The 15,900-nt window shown below is 37.2% G+C and overlaps 1 protein-coding gene across 1 annotated transcript in view; it reads left to right on the top strand.

The window, feature by feature from the left end:
• The window catches only part of LOC126268181 (valine--tRNA ligase), a 209,065-nt gene that overhangs the window by 118,993 nt on the left and 74,172 nt on the right, over positions 1–15,900 (top strand). The window contains exons 11-12 of the mRNA XM_049973783.1: positions 7,266–7,439; positions 8,594–8,824. Coding sequence (XP_049829740.1) covers positions 7,266–7,439; positions 8,594–8,824 — 405 coding nt within the window. The remainder of the gene's footprint in view (positions 1–7,265; positions 7,440–8,593; positions 8,825–15,900) is intronic.

Genomic DNA, 15,900 nt, shown 5'->3' with positions numbered 1-15,900 from the left:
GAGACCCTCTTAGCTTATTGTCAGCTGCTGTGTTGGTGGCAAATACACATGAGTGTGTCAGCTTTTGCTATGTTTGACTGGCAGCATACGCTGCTTCATTTCGGTCATTGGTGGACCCACATTAACAGTTAAAATAATATTCAGTAGATTTCAATGCATTACATTCATCACTAACTTTATTTTATTCTTCAGTCACTACAGGGCCCAGAAATTCCCTGATTACCATCTATGAGGGGCATTTTGTCACTTGACACAGGCCGACAAAAGCATATTTTAATCAGGAAGTATACAATTCGCAACGTAACACAGGTCAGTCCTGTTTTTTGGCAGTTGATCTATGTCACATGGGGTTGGTCTCCATCTGTTTTTCATTTGAATTTCTGTTTCACTGTTTCTTAATTAAGGAACAGTTATGATTCCTAATTCTATTCTTCCGTTTTAGACATGACACTCATTGTGGCCATGGTTTTTTTATAGACTGACTATGGTTATATTTTTTCTATCAATTGAGGAGTGTTGAAAAACTTACTCTGCGGCATTCTGTAACCTATGACATAGCATTTGTAAATAACTTTCTTTTAGTATGAACTAGTAAGTTGTATTTATGAAGTATATGTAAGGCTGTTCTTGTGGAGTGTATGTGATCTGCACCAGACTCCTAGCTTGATGCATAATATTTTCTCCCCTGTTTAAGTCTACTTATTCAGTATTTTAGGACATCTCAGTTAAGACTAACTTGTACAGATACTTTCACCAGAAAACGCAACTTAAAAGTTTTGAAACCAGATGTGTGACTTTATAAGTGATCTGAACAAATACAACTACAGTGGACCATTGGAGTTTTCATTCAGTTTCATTTTAGTAGTTTCAACACCTGTATTTGAAAAGCTGTTCACAGTATGAATTGTCAAGCAATCATATGTAACACTGATTTCAAATATTGTCTCATTTTATCTACACACATGCGGCCCAATAGGACCACACGAGGTACAATCCATCAATGTTACTTTTGGTGGTTGGCCTTCCTTTGTGTCCAGATTTGTTTCGTCCTTTCAGAATGAAGTGTCTTTGTTTCACCAGAGCACGGTGTTCCACTCCATTTTCTAATTTTCGTCTGACCAACTTTCCAAGCAAATATCTTTTGCCTGAATGTTTTTCTATCTGTAACATCTGCCAGAGTCATGCAGACTAATTTGAGGTCCTCCTTAATTGCAGTGATTCATTTAATTGACTCAGTTTTGGCTGTAGTTTTCTTTTTGTAGAATTCTGCTATTTGTTTTGTCAACCTAGTGGGTGCCATTCTTTTAATATGGCTGTAAAATTTAAGTCTTCGTTTCCTCTCGTCCCCATGTATGTCTGTATATTCCTCTATTTCCTTATTACTTCTCATCCTATAAGTTTCTCCATCGGTAATTTTGGGGCCTAACATTTACGTTATAATCTTTCTTTTTTTCTTTTGAATTTCTTCAATAACTCTTTTCCTATTTAAAATTAAAGTTTCTGCTCCATAAAGAGATTCAGGTTTGATTACAGTGCTGTAATGCCTAAGCTTACTGAATACAGAAAATGACTTTTTATTGTAAATACTTTGTGTTAATCTGAATGCAGTTACCATTTTTTGATGGCAATATTTGTTTGCAGCTTTTTCCAGATTGTTTTCTTGTATGATTTCTTCCAAGTTTTTAAACTGAGAAGCCCTTTTTTGTATTTTGTGTTCAGAAACTTCGGTGCTTGTTTGTTGCATGTCATATATTCCGTTTTTTCAATTATATTTGTAGCCCTACTTTTTCTACAATTTCTTTAAGACTTTCAATTTGTTTTTGAGCTGTGGTAATATCCTTAGTTAAAATTGCCAGTTCGTCTGCAAAGGTAAGGCAATCTACTCTAAGATTACTTTTGCCTAACTTGATTGATTGATTGATATATATTTTGACTCTACTTTTACTCTCACCATTTCGTAATCACCTTTTCCAAAACACATTTAAACAGTAATGAGGAGAGTCCATCTCCCTGTCTAACACCAGTCTGTATATCAAGTGATTCAGAAATTTCTCCCATGAATTTAAATTTAGAGCAAGTGTCACTTAACATTTTCTTAATCAGTGTTAGAGTTTTATCATCCAGCCCTTGCTCTGTTAAAGTTTGAGAATGAGATTCAAGGTCAACTGAGCTTGTAGGCCTTCATAAAATCCACAAATGTACATACAATATTGTTACCAGAAATCTTTTGGTGCCTAAGGATTAGTTTTAAATCAAGAATTTGTTCTGGACAGGATCTGTTTTGTCTAAAGCGTACTTGGTATTCATCAATTTTAGATCCTAACTGAGAGAATTTTGTATGTAACAGGGAGAAGAGAGATTCCTTGGTAATTATTAACGTCAATTCTATCTCCTTTTTTTATGCAGTGAATGAATTTGGGCAGTTTTCCAGTCCTCAGGTATTTTCTCAGTTTGCCAGATATGTCCTTTTAGTTCGGTGATATCTCATATAGTGTTGGGGCCAGTTGATTTTAGTAGTTCTGCAATTATACTGTCTTCTCCAGATGCGTTATTGTTTTGAAGTGTTTTAATTTGTTTCATTATTTCAGTTTTGTAAGATTCTTTAGAGTTAGGGTTGGTGTTATTAGTTTGCTGTGGTTGGAATTTATTCTCTGGTTCTGGACAGTTTAATAGTTTTTCATAATAATTAGCAAGTACCTTATAATTTTCCTGGTTGTTAAGAGCCAGACAGCCATTTTCAGTTTTGAAGCAAAGACTTTGGGGTTGGTAACCAGTAAGTTTTGTTTTGAATGTTTGTAAAAGTCTCTTGTATTGTTCTTTTGGAAGTCTTTTTCAATTTCTAATAGTTGGGATTTTCGTAGTTTCTTTTAGTCTGTCAGATTAATTTAGATGTTTCATTTCTTACAGTTGGAAAGGTGGTGTACGTATTTTCAGTTTTGTTACTGTTCCAATTTTTGAATGCTTCATGCCTAGACTTAACTGCTGTTTCATAGTCCACTTTCCGCCAATGGTGTTTTTGCTTCTTTTGAAGTGGAATTAAATTTTGTGCTGTTGTGATGAACTTTTGTTTTAGACTTTGCCAATTGCTGGATTGTTTTTTTGTCAAGTTTGCTTGTTAGAGTTGGGGTTATTTTAGCAGTGTCAAGTTTTGAAATAACATTTTTTGTTTTGAAGAGTTTTTGAAGTTGAAGTTTTACTTTTATTCACATTAAATAATGGCCATGATATATATCAGCCCCTTTCCTAACTTGGACATTTAAAATTTTCATGTAGTTAGGGTATGAAATTGCTACATTATCGATTTGAAATTCCCCAATAAATTATTGGGCACCTGCCAAGTTTTTTGTTTAGAAGGGTTATTTTTAAAATGTGCTGTCATGATTTCAGGGTTAAAATTTTTGTAGGTTTATTCAAGTCTTTGGCCATTTTGTTTACTGTTATCCTCATTGACTGGCTTATTGGCATTATTTAAAGTGTATGCCTTATTTGCACATTTAAGAGAAATTGTCCTTAATCTATTACCAATGGCTTTTACCTCTGTTATTGATTGTATTATTGAGTATTCTTTTGTCAGTTTTACTTTTAAAAAGACAATAATTACTGAAATCCATAGTGTTATTGTCCATCATTTGTGTTTTTTTAAAATTTGAATCCTCTGTTCTTCTAATGTATCTCCCAATTTATGAAGTTTATCTGATTGCAAAAGTGTTTGTATGTTAAGTGTTGCAAAAAATGGATTTGCTTTGGTTTTAGTTGGCCAGAGAACTCTGACTTCTTCTGTTGAATCACCCTGCATTTTAACCTGATTGTCCCAGGATCCAAAAGACCATGTGCCAGTCGTACTGATGGTGGGTTGACCACATGGTGTAATATTGTGATTATCAAAATGCTCCATGATGATTGTACCTGGAATCAGCTGGGGTTGAGTAGACTCATTGATTGAACTTAATGGTAAGACTGAAAGTTTCAGTTCCAGAACTTAAATTTCAGCCATACAACTGGTGAACAGAAATTGACCACTTTGTCACTTGCAAATGCAAATTGGATTTGGTTTTATTTTTCCTTGGTCTGGGCCTGCTTATTCTGTATTTGCAGCTGTCCATCATATCTGGTGAAACATTCACTATCCTCTACCTGTGATCCGTCCAATACCCTAGTCGGCTTCTTAGACTTATAGGCACAAAGTCTTGAAGCCTGGAATCGTCACTCATTATTATACATACTTTGTAAGAGAATTGGTTTAACTGTTATCTATATTCAGGTCATGCAGAACTACAAGGAAAAAAATAAGCTAAATGTAGGCGCTGCTCACATTTGTTGCAAATTATTATTATTATTATTATTATTATTATTATTATTATTATTATTTATTATTTATTATTATTTATTATTATTATTATTATTTCGTTCCTTTCTCAGAAGTTATGTCTGGTTAAAAATGGAAAGTGACGCGGACCTTGATGAAGCGTGACTTCCTTTTAACTGTACGGTATATGTTACATTGCATTTAGGAACTTTCGGGTAATTGAACATGAATCAATAATTACAGATTTCTGTAGGTGTATATATATGTTTGGATGTAGATGTATTGCGTTGATGTACTGGTGGATATTGTGTGGTATGACTCCTGTAATTGATAGTATAATTGGTATAATGTCAACTTTATCCTGATGCCACGTGCCCTTGACTTCCTCAGCCAGTTGGATGTATTTTTAAATTTTTTCGCCTGTTACCTTCTGTATGTTTGTTGTATTGGGTATGGATATTTCGATTAGTTGTGTTAATTTCTTCTTTTTATTGGTGAGTATGATGTCAGGTTTGTTATGTGGTGTTGTTTTATCTGTTATAATGGTTCTCTCCCAGTATAATTTGTATTCATCATTCTCCAGTACATTTGTGGTGCATACTTGTATATGGGAACGTGTTGTTTTATTAGTTTATGTTGTATGGCAAGTTGTTGATGTATCATTTTTGCTAAATTGTCATGTCTTCTGGTGTATTCTGTATTTGCTATTATTGTACATCTGCTTGTGATGTGATCTACTGTTTCTATTTGTTGTGGTATTATCTGTTGTGGTATTGGGATCTTTAATAATATGCTTGCTGTAATATCTGGTGTTTATTGTTTGATCCTGTATTGCAATCATGAATCCTTCCATCTCACTGTATATATTGCCTTTTCTTAGCTATGTGTTGAGTGCGTCTTGATCGATGTGTGGCTATGTTAGATGATACGGGTGCTTGCAATGTAGTGTTTTCTTTTTCCAATTTACTTTCTTCGTATCTGTTGATGTTATGTGATCTAAAGGGCTGTAGAAGTGGTTATGAAATTGCAATAGTGTAGTCGATGTATTTATATGAGTGATTGCTTTGTGTATTTGGCTAGTTTCCGCTCGTTCTATAAAGAATTTTCTTAAATTGTCTACCTGTCCATAATGTAGGTTTTTTATGTCGATAAATCCCCTTCCTCCTCCTTCCTTTCTGCTTAATGTGAATCTTTCTGTTGCTGAATGTATGTGATGTATTCTACATTTGTGGCATTGTGATCATGTAAGTGTATTGAGGGCTTCTAGGTCTGTTACTCCATTTCCCTACTTCATATGAGTAGGTCAATATTGGTATAGCATAAGTATTTATAGCTTTTGTCTTGTTTCTTGCTGTCAATTCTGTTTTCAGTATTTTTGTTAGTCTTCGTCTATAGTTTTCTTTTAGTTCTTCTTTAATATTTGTATTATCTATTCCTATTTTTGGTCTGTATCCTAGATATTTATAGGCATCTGTTTTTTCCATCACTTTTATGCAGTCGCTGTGGTTATCCAATATGGAACCTTCTTGTTTAGTTTGTTTTCCCTTGACTATACTATTTTTCTTACATTTGACTGTTCCAAAAGCCATATTTATATCATTGCTGAATACTTCTGTTATCTTTAGTAATTAGTTGAGTTGTTGTTTTGTTGCTGCTGGTAGTTTTAGATCATCCATGTATAGCAAATGTGTGATTTTGTGTTGGTATGTTCCAGTAATATTTTATCCATAATTTGTATTATTTAGCATGTTGAGTAGTGGGTTCAGAGCAGGGTAGAACCAGAAAGGACTTAATGAGTCTCCTTGGTATATTCCACGCTTAATCTGTATTGGCTGTGATGTGATATTATTTGAATTTGTTTGGATATTAAGTGTGGTTTTCCAATTTTTCATTACTATGTTTAGAAACTGTATGAATTTAGGATCTACTTTGTTTATTTCCAATATTTGTAGTAACCATGAGTGGGGTACACTTTTGGTATCAATGTATGCATAGTGTAGCGACCTTTGTTTAGTTTTAGCTTGATGTCTCTGCATCTATTATCAGTTTTTTTATTATTATTACTACTACTATTATTATTATTCAGTGCAAGGAAAGAATAAACCAAAAGAAGGAGCGTTTTAAAACTATTAATGACGCATTCTACATGATTTGTTTTCCATTATACCATCCAAAAGGTGATACACATTTCTGTTGATTTGTGACTTTGCCTGAGATTTCTAAATGACACATTCTGCATGATTTGTTTTCCATTGTACCATTCAAAAGGTGATATGCATTTCTGTTGATTTGTGACTTTGCCTGAGATCTCTGTGTGGTAATCAGTTGTCAGAACAGAAATACTCTTTTATAATACTTTATAATGTATTTATATAATGTATATAATTTATATAATGTATACTTTATATAATTTATATAATGTATATAATTTATATAAATACTTTATAATGTTCATTGTGGCCAGATGTATACATCATTTAGTCTTATTTATTTTGTGTAAGCATGTTACTCAGTGATTCAGTTAGTACATAATTTATCATGAAATTCAACTTTCAGATTATTTTTAGTGATCAATAGTATAATTCATGGCTGTATCTTAAAACAGATAATCATGTTTAACAGAATGGGTTCTTATTTTCTGCTGATACAGTTTTCCAGCTTTGCCTACACCATGGAAAAGATGTAGCATTCTTTTATGTTTAGTGGCGGTAAAATCCTTTAGTTTGCTTTCTTTTTGATTTGTAAGACAGTTTTGTAAAAGCAGTTTCCTGATTGAGTTGTCACACTGGATTGTTTTGCAGCAGACATTTTCATTTTGAGGTCTTCATTGTTTTGGTAGTAATTTTGATATGCTTCAGACAGAAACTTAAACATTTTCATGTATTGACAAAATTTGAATTGACATCGTTTGTAGCTTTTTGTGTTACAGTCATTTGTCATACTCAGTTTATGTTTTTAGGATGATGATAAAAACTGGGTAAGTGGGCGAACTGAGGACGAAGCACTTCAGAAAGCAGCAAAGAGGTTCAATGTGTCACTGACAGACATTACACTGAAACAAGATGAAGATGTCCTGGATACCTGGTTTTCATCAGGGCTGTTTCCTTTCTCTGTTTTTGGATGGCCAGATGAGGTAAGATTCGGTTCACATTTCTTAGCTTATGATAACACTTGGCTCTTGTCTCCCACAGTTTGTACAGTACTTTTTGTGAAATACTTGATAATATTTTTTCCTGATATGCACAACAGATTGGTAATTGGTCTCACTTTGTTTAGTGCAGACCTTCAATTGTTTTAATATTTGCTTACAATGAGCCGAACTACTACTTACAGTTGGTATTCTTACTATCCTTTTCTCCAGCTTGGAAATTGTGTCCATGTCAGTTGGCCAATCAGTATTCATCGCTAAAAACTTTGTGTTTAGTGACAGCTCTTCAAACTGAAATTGATGCTATTCGTTTCCTTATATCCATTGTTAATTTATTACACATGGCCCAATTCTTGATAGTTTTATTTGCCTTCTCAGCTAGGATTTCTAGTGTTTTATCAGGGGCTATATTGTTATTGTCTTGTGTGAACAGATTTTTATCCATGTCATGTATTGTCTGTAAAACTATTGATATATATTAAGAACAGAGTTGGTCCCCAGTAAACTCCTCTGAGAAACACCTGCATCAGTACTGTGCAAGCCACTGTACAGTGCATTCTGGATCTGTGAGATGTGATTCATTAGGGCGACACACACATTTATAAGGACAATTTTTTTAGAAGTTTTATTTTGTATGCATTTAGCCCGTTGTATAGTATAGTTACTTTGCAGCAGAAGTTTTAATGCAACACTTTAGTCTATAACTAAAAAGAACACATTTTACATCAGTTTAATATTTTATGTTAATGGATTCTTAACAACTGCTTCAATTTGCTCTTATACCTTGACTAGCTCCACGTCTCTGAAAGTTATTCTCCATGATGAAATACATAAAATGTGATAAATTAATAAATTAAATAATTAACTTATGTGTTTAAAAGCAAAGGCTCAGCAAGCAAAAAGGTATAAACATCTTTGGTAGCTATGTGTGTCCTATATAATGTTATTTTATTTGAACATGGGTAAATAATCAAAAACATTGAACCAGATGTTGAACCAGATGCTAATAAAATTATTACAATTGAAGATAAAAAGTCATTCATTTTTAACATCTTAGTTGCTAGTTTGTTCATTTGAAAAAAAAAAAAAAAACATACATCAGTTAATATTAATGAAATTTCTTTCCTTTATTTTTCTAGACAAAAGAACTGAAGGCTTTTTATCCAGGAACACTGTTGGAGACAGGACATGACATATTGTTCTTTTGGGTTGCAAGGATGGTATTCTTTGGGCAAAAACTTCTAAAGAAACTTCCATTTAAGGAAATATTCCTTCATCCAATGGTACGAGACGCACATGGTAGGAAGATGAGCAAGTCTTTGGGAAATGTTATCGATCCTATGGATGTCATTCATGGAATATCTTTAGAGGTTTGTTGTATACAGATTTTTAATCATACATTCAGTTACATTGTGGCTCTTCTTTCTCTGTTGATTTTGTATGGCATTACATTACTGGTTTCAGTTGTTGATCATAGCAGTTGTTGGCAAGCAAAGAAAAGCCAATTATTTGTGCTGAAATTAGATTTTGATGGTCATTTGGCAGCATTGAGGAGCTCAAAACTCTATGGAAGAGAAGAGTGTGTGAAAAGCTAATACAAAGCCCCAAGTAAAAGAAATAAATTTAAATTAAAGCACTCTATATAAATATATTTATTGACTGCACGCTAAGAGAAATCTATTTTTGTTTAAGGACTATGAATTTTAAATCATTGTTATCAGTTATAGCAGCACAATGCTTTCCTAAAAAAAAGATCCTACAGTAATGTTTATATTTTCTAACTGTCATGTCCCACATGACTGATTTTTAAAGTTGAACTTTGTAAAATCCTTATAGCCTTTATACATGGATTTCCTTCTTCCAGCTTTTGTGAATTAATTCTCTGTATACACCATTAGGGAGATAAATTAAGCTTACTACAGAATATTTCAAACCCTCATTGAACTGCCCCCCTATTATTGTTTCATATGAAAGAAATTAAAATTCTAGAGCATAGTTTACATGTTCTCATTATGAATGAATAGTTGGTCATAAGAACTTATTCTGTTCCATATATTTGTGAAAAAAAGTTAGCTTTTAGGAGATCTGTGAAACAACTGGGCAAGCTTCACAAAGAAGAGTATAAGTCCAGTGAATTCAGTGAAATTGTGTAGAAAGACTTTAGTATTCTAATTATATTATAAAATAATCGTTGTTACATTATGTATCTGAGACATTTTTCTCTCAGCCCTGAATTTGCTGTTTTCTCTATTTTCACTTTCTCGTGAATCAACATGCTGCATGTTCCTGAGAAAGACACAGTGATGTGTATTGAACTGTGCATACGTTGATTTTTGACCAATATCACTTGTGCACCATACTTACACTTGCAGGTGGAGCACTGATTTGTTTAATTACTCTGGATATCAGTAGTGTAAAGGGTCCATTTTTGCTGCTTTCTCTCTCTTCCTTTTATTTTATGTACAGGATGAGTCTTGCAAGCCATTAATCTAACATTCTTATAATGATTCAATATATTGTAATTATCTTTTTACACAGATTATTATAAGCAAACCTCTCTAAAATATATGTTTTGTTTTGTTTATAACCGTACAGATAAGAGTACATCAGTATCTACTACATGTGCCCAGTATCCCTCAAGGTATTCGAACCATGTCATTTAAATTATAATTCACTTGCTTTCGACAGCTGTCACCACTGTTATCTTCAGCAGAAAAAACCAGAGCTACCGAAAGTGACAAGTCGTTAACCTTATATACTCAAAGAACCAGACTCTTCTAGAGGTGGGTCAAAGTTACACATTTGCAGGAAGCCAAATCAAGGAGGCCACAGTATATTGTGGCCACTATATGACATCATAGTGCATGAGGAACTGATGACAACTTTGAAAATTGCTGTCCCTGCCTTCCTAATGTGTAGATTGCTTTCTTCAGAGGTATTGGTTGACATTGGTGTTCCATCCTGCTTCAAAGATTCAGGATACGCTTTACCCTATTAAAGGTGTTATAGACCTTGGTGTGTCAGGTTTGTTCTGAGAATGTGGCAGTATTTACATGGAACAAGTTGTGCTCTTTGACACTGCAAATGGCAACTGATAATCAAAATTCTACTCATGCAGATGTGACACATAAAGGAGTGGGGCTTATCTTAGAAAGCCTAGGTTAGGATCTAGGCTTTGGGGCCACTGGACAGAAAGGGAGTGAACTGGCAAACTTTGCTGACCAAGACAGAAGCAAGTAAAACCCACCAGAGTGTGTAACTGAGGAGTGTGGAGAGGGATATTTGGGAAGACTTGAATGAAACCACATTGTATTTGCATAATATTAATTTCCATGCAGTGTGATAGAACTATAAAAAATGTGAGAACATAACTTTATTTGCCTCATTGATACAAATTCAGCAACACTTTGAAATTGTGTATATAAGAATTATACATGGAGATATACTGCAAACACACACACACACACACACACACACACACACACACACACACACACACACACACACACACACACACATGAGACCGCTGTTTCTGGCCGCTGTGGCCAGAAAGCAGCAACCCGGTTTGGTGCGGTAAAGGGGGAGCGATAGCAGGTTACAGCTGGAGGGAGGGAAGAGCGATGTCTGGCAGATCAGGCAGAGCAGGCAGAGCAAGATGTTAGCAGAGCAAGGCTGCCAAGCACAGTGTTGGGAGGCTGTGGGGGGATGGTTAGAAAGGGTGTGAACTGGCAGCAGAAAAGGAGAACAGGAGAGAAGGGAAAAGATCAGAGGTAGTTGGCAGAGAGTTGCACACAGGGAGGATGATGGGATGTGAATTGAAAGGACACGATAGAACAGAGGGAGCAGAAACTGTTAGGTGGAGGGTACAGGGATAGTAGATTACCATAGGTTGACGCCCAAATAATTTCAGGAGCGGAGAATTTCTTGTAAGGGAAACTCCCTCCTTCACAGTTCTGCAAAGCTGGTGGTGGAGGATGGGAGGATTAACATGGCTCAGTTGTGAAGTAGCCATTGAAATCGAGCATCTTATATTCAGGTGCGTGTTCTGCCACAGGGTGGTCCACTTTGCTTTTGGCCACAGTTTAGCGATGGCCACTCATACTGGTGGACAGCTGGTTGGTAGTCATACCTGTACAGAAACCTGTGCATTGAGTTGTGCAGCAGAGCTGGCATATGACATAGGTGCTTTCACAGGTGGCCCAGCCTCTGATGGGGTAGGTTGAGTGTATGGCAGGACTGGAATAGGAAGTCCCAGGTTGTTGGATTAGGCAGATCTTGCACCTCGATCATCCACGGGGATGTAATCCTTGTGGCGAGGGATTGGGACTGGGGTGGCATAGGGATAAACTAGGATCCTGTAATGGTTGGATGGGCAATGGAACACCACTGTAGGAGGGTTGAGAAGGATCGTGGGTTGGATATCCCCTCATATCAGAGCATGGTGATACATAATGTTGTTGTTGGGGGGTGGGAGTGATATGGTAAAGAAAATCTGTTTGCAGACTAGGGCTGGGGGATACTGCCTGTCTGCAAAGGCCTTTGTGAGACCCTCAGCACAATAACCAACTACAGTAGGGCATTCAGTATTGTTAGGTTTGTGGATTTTTGGGAGCATGCAGATGATGAGTATGCGTTACGTCATAGGGGTGGGGAATGGATTTAGGTTAGAGTTTCTGGGAAGGGCCTGCAGCTTTCAGCAGAGATTGGAGGTTATGTTGGACTTCTGGTATAATATCAGTCTGGCAGAGACTATTGGTGGAGCAGTCAGACAAATGGCAGGGCTGCAATTCATGTTGACAGTGGTGGAACCTTTGTCTGCAGATAGAATGAGTAGGTTAGGATATGTTTTGATGCAGTATATGGCTGTTCTATCTTCTGCTGAAAGGTTGACATTATTAGGAAGGGACCTGGGGAAGTATGGTGAGGTCAAGTTGGAAGTAAGGAATTCCTGGAAGGTGACTAGTGGATGGCTGGGTGGGAAGTGGTCAGGATCGTGGTTATATGGTGGTGTGAACTGGGAGGGGCTGCATTCAATGTTGGGATGAGGACTGGCTTTGGTTGAGGGATTGATGGCAAAGAAATGTTTCCATTGCAGGAGAAAGGGGGAGAGAGAGAGAGAGAGAGAGAGAGAGAGAGAGAGAGAGAGAGAGAGAGAGAGAGTGAGAGTAGGAGTAGATCTTTGATAAGTCTAACATTGTCAAATTTGGCAGTAGTGCTGAAGATGAGACCTCTGGATAGGACTGAAACTTCTGTGGGGCTGGGGGTTTTGGTGTAAATATTAACAACCATGTTCTGGGATTGTTTTGGCTCTGCATTTAGTGGAGTACTGGTAGGGAGTTTTGGGGGATGTGGCAAGTTGAAAAGGTCAGCTAGGCATTATCTGGTTGCTATGAGGGGGGTGATGAGCAGGAATGCTGTGGGTAGGATAAGGTTCTAAATGGTGCCCCAAGATGGCAGCAGGATGACAGCAGGTTGGATAACTTATGGAGGTGGTGTCTGGAATGCTCTCCCAGTTGCTGGAGAGCGAGGGATTCAGTTTCAGAAATGTGATGTATATAGTGAGGATTGCACAATAGCATTATCTTGCAGAGGGAGCAGAGATGCTTCTGAGATGCCTATGCCATGCAGACATGTTTATGCGGTACCAGGTTTGTTAGGGGGCAGGGGCTTTTGGAATCTGAAAAAGTGAAGGTCATTGTGGATGGAGGGGTGGCACCCAGAGAAAGGAATTTTTATAGTCAGTCGGTGGTGGTGGTGGTGGTGGTGGTGGTGGTGGTGGTGGTGGTGGTGGAGGAGGAGGAGGGGGGAGGGGGTTCTATTGTTTAGGCAGGGCTCAGTTGTGGCAGGGATGGTGTTGGGGAAATGGGAAGTGATGTAGGAAGTGGGCCAATGGAGGCATTAGGTGGATAACAGAAAAAGACCTGTAAAAATACTTATAGGCAAGAAAGATTACATAAAAATGCATAGAATATTACATAAAAATGCATAGAATATACACAAGTACTTAAAAGTACACTTAATATTGTCAAGAGCCCAACCTGGACTTTCTGTTGTTACTATTCTTTAAATCATTACTGTATTCAGTGTCTGTCCTTCCTCTTGTTTACTATTTTTTTTTTAATGTTACAAACCACACACGCTCTGACATTTGAGCTGTACTATATTAATGGTCTCATCTGCTTACGACACGACTACGTTATCGTGCGGAATGTTTGTACAGTTTCTCATGCTCCAAATTCTTCCTGCTGATAATTATAATTACTCTTATTAATCACATTTCCTCTCCCATTCCTATGTATTTTCACATATTATTTTCCCCACCTACTGAATACACTTATTTTTTACTTATTCTGCATGGTCTCCTTCGAAATACTCACCTCCACAATTGATGCACTACTCCCAGTGCCATTTCTGTTCCCAGAACCAGTCTCGGTACACCTTTGGTTGGATAGTGTGAAGCACTCTGTGAATTTTCTTTTATCTTGTCTGTTGTTGCAAATCTTCATCCTTTTAACTTTGGAAATAAGAAAAAGTCCACAGGGGCCAGGTCTGGAGAGTGATGAGGCAGCACATTTATTTAGTTTTTTTGTGGAATAGTGACACACCAACAGGGATGAATGTGCAGGTGCATTATCATGATGCAAAAGCCATGAATTGCCTCGCCACATTTCAGGCCACTCTCACATTTTCTTGTAGGTATTGCAAAAGTCCCTGTGACACAAATTCATGATGAACTAATCCTTCAAAGTCAAAGAAAACTATCAGCAGGGCTCTGACATTTGATTGATCTGATGAGCCTCTTCTTAGTCTTGGAGAATCTTTCCTGAACCAGGGTGAAGATTGAACCTTGGTCTCAACATCATAACCGTAGACCCGTGTCTCATCACCAGTTATGATTCTCATAAGGAAGTCTCATCCTCATGTGAGTAATCAAAAAGCTCCTCACAGATTGCGAGGTCTCAACTCATGAGCTGTGGGATGAACTTCGTGACAACACTGTGCATTCCAAGATACTGTGTTAGGATTTCATGACATGATCCAGCTGAAATATTAACATTTTTGTGTGCAATCTTTCAGTCAGTCAGTCTTTAATTGGCACGCACCATTTCATTGACATTCTTGACATGAGCCTCATCAGTAGATGTCGAAGGGTGTCCTGAACAAGGGTCATCTTTAACTTCTGTCTGGCCATTTTTAAACTGTGTGAACCATTCGTAACACTGAGTACGGTTTAAGCAAACATTACCATAGGCTTCCTACATCATTTGGTGTGTCTTTTGAGTTTCACGCAAAATTTAATGCAGACACAATACTCCTGTAACTCTTCCATCTCAGAATTCACAAACTGTAAGACAACATTGTACTCCATACAGCACTGGACAGTAACTAACTAACATGCAACAGTGAAACTTCCAGCATTTATGCATTAAACACAGGGGTGTGGGGAGATGCCAACTGCATTTTTCTCTGACACACCATTGGTGCGAAATTATGAATGTTCCGGAATTATTTGAACAGATCTAGTATACCACACAAACTGGTGAATTTTGAACTAACCAGACCTCTCTCCCTCTTGCTCTTCCCTTATCCCAACACACACATATTCTGATATCTCACCCATTCTGTCCTTTTTTCCCCACTTTTTGTATGTATTTCTTTATGGGTATTTTCAAGTATTTTTGCATATCTTTGTGTATTTTTACTTGTCTGTTATCCATCTCCCCTCAGAACTACCTGACACCTTCATGTGTCCATTTCCTACCTCATTTCCCATTTCCCCAGTGCCAGCCTTGCCCAGAATGGATCCTTACTCTATCTTTATGCACCAGTTCAGAAAAGTATCCCTTTCTCTGTCTAAAATCCCATTTCTACATTATGTTACATAAATGCTGCCTAAACTATGGAATCCCCCCCCCCCCCCCCCACTCCCTCCAAAAGCTTGACTATAAAAAAAAAAATCCTTTCTCAGGATCCCACACTTCCATTCACAGTGACCTACTAAGATTCTGCAGGATCCTGTCCCTCACAAACCTGGTACTACAAAAACATGTCCATGGCACAGGCACCCCAGAACCGCCTCTGCTCCCTCCTCGAGATACTGCTGCTATGCAATAACCACCACATACTCTGAAATGGATTCCCTTGCTCTCCCACCACCTGGAAGAGCATTTCAGACACTGTCTCCATAAGTTATCCAACCTGCTGACATTTGACTGCCACCTTGAGCCACCACTATTCAACCTTTACCCTAACCACAGCGTTCCTCCTTGTTACCCCCCTTATAGGATCCAGACCCTTCCTAGCTGACCTATTCAATTTCCCACATCCCACCAAAACTCCCTACCATCACTCCATTAAATCCAGAACTGAAAAAATCCTGGAACACTGTTAACTTTTCCACCAAAATCCCCAGCCACATAGATGTCTCAGTGCTATCCAAAGGTTT

The sequence above is a fragment of the Schistocerca gregaria genome, chromosome 4, assembly GCF_023897955.1.
Source record: "Schistocerca gregaria isolate iqSchGreg1 chromosome 4, iqSchGreg1.2, whole genome shotgun sequence".
Classification (NCBI taxonomy): Eukaryota; Metazoa; Arthropoda; class Insecta; order Orthoptera; family Acrididae; genus Schistocerca; species Schistocerca gregaria.
The sequence above is the reverse complement of the archived record's forward strand: the minus strand, read 5'-3'. Positions and strand labels throughout refer to the sequence as shown.